Here is a 1,446-nt window from a genome sequence, read left to right as displayed (position 1 = left end):
GGGAAAGAGGACACATGGCACTCCCAGGGGCTCCTCTCTAATCTAGCTGCAGTGTTCACCAAAGTCAAGCTCTGCTGCAGGGAACCCTCCCCTCTTCTTGCAGAGATCAGACTTGACTTGCTCTGCCATGGCAGTTGTCTCGCAAAGCAGGGTAAAACAGGGAGAGCTGGGTGCAGAGAAAACAGCCTCCCTTGGGGGTCCCAGCACCCTTTATTGGGCCATTTCTGCCACCACGGGCAGGTGGAGGTTGGGCAGAGACTCACCATGTCCAGCAGAATGTCCACCTTCAGCCGAAGGAGGTTGTTTTCTTCCTCCAGCTGCTGGTTGCGTTTGCGCAAGCGCTGCATTTCCCTGCGATCCCCCGTGAAGCTTCCTGACTCTGGAAGGGAAAAAAAAGGTCAAAACACGGATTCTCAGCCAACCGTGGCTACTTCAGACTGAAGGGAAGGACGTTGAGCTGCACTCTACCTGCCACCCACTGGCCATTTTCAAACTTCAGGCTCTGACCAGCCAGGTTCATGGTGGGGATCCCATACTCCAGGCCCAGCTCAGCCTCACGGGTTGATCTGTCCAGCTGCAGGGAGAAGATCACACTCAGTGTTTGACAACAATTGAAAACTAGCCACCTCTTGCTCTCCCATTTCTCCTATGTCTCCTATAAAGACAGGCTAAGAGAGTTGGGGTTGTTCAGCCTTGAGAAGAGAAGACTCCAGGGAAACCTCATAGTGGCCTTCCAGTACCTGAAGGGGCTACAGGAAAGCTGGGGAGGGGCTTTTTACAAGTGCTTGTAATGAGAGAGCAAGGAGTAAGGGATTAAAACAGGAGGAGGGAAGATTTAAATTAGACATTAGGAAGAAATTCTTTAGTGTGAGGGTGGTGAGACACTGGCACAGGTTGCCCAGAGAAGCTGTGGATGCCCCATCCCTGGAAGTGTTCAAGGGCAGGTTGGATGGGGCTTGGAGCAACCTGGTCTGGTGGGAGGTGTCCCTGCCCATGCAGGGGGGTTGGAACTAAACGATCTTTAAGGTCCCTTCCAACCCAAACCATTCTATAAGCCTATGATTCTATGATTTCTTAGCAACCAGCATTCCAACAGAAGCTGCTGCTCCCACTGCCCCTGGAGCCTGGCACCCTCCTTCAGCCAGGCACTGCTGTGGCAGAGGACCAGCTCCTCTTGCTGCCACCCCTGCCCCGTCTCCCACTGAAACACGCACCCACCCCCCCGGCTTTACACACCCCTGGTGAGAAGTTTCAGGTGAAAAGCTCTGGGCTGGGGTGACGATCCCACCAGGGATTTAGGCTAGATAATCAGGAACACATTTTGTGCAGCGAGGGTGGCGAAAACACTGAGACCAGCTGCCCCAGAGAGGTGGTAAGAAGGTGGGAACGTGCCAGGCCAGGTTGGAAGGGGCTGCTGCAGGGGTGCCCGCAGCAGGAGCCCCCCCC

At 54.8% G+C, this 1,446-nt stretch overlaps 1 protein-coding gene across 1 annotated transcript in view; it reads right to left on the bottom strand.

The window, feature by feature from the left end:
• CBY1 (chibby homolog 1 (Drosophila)) overlaps nucleotides 1-1,446 on the bottom strand; it is a 4,572-nt gene that overhangs the window by 1,856 nt on the left and 1,270 nt on the right. Inside the window, exons 2-3 of the mRNA XM_010005947.1 lie at nucleotides 469-574; nucleotides 264-379 (exon numbers count right to left, since the gene is read on the bottom strand). Of these exons, the coding sequence (XP_010004249.1) occupies nucleotides 264-379; nucleotides 469-574 (222 nt within the window). The remainder of the gene's footprint in view (nucleotides 1-263; nucleotides 380-468; nucleotides 575-1,446) is intronic.

The sequence above is a fragment of the Chaetura pelagica genome, unplaced genomic scaffold (genome assembly GCF_000747805.2).
Source record: "Chaetura pelagica isolate M959 unplaced genomic scaffold, ChaPel_1.0 scaffold530, whole genome shotgun sequence".
Taxonomy (NCBI): Eukaryota; Metazoa; Chordata; class Aves; order Apodiformes; family Apodidae; genus Chaetura; species Chaetura pelagica.
Note: the sequence above shows the minus strand (reverse complement) of the source record. Positions and strands in the feature narration are given on the sequence as shown.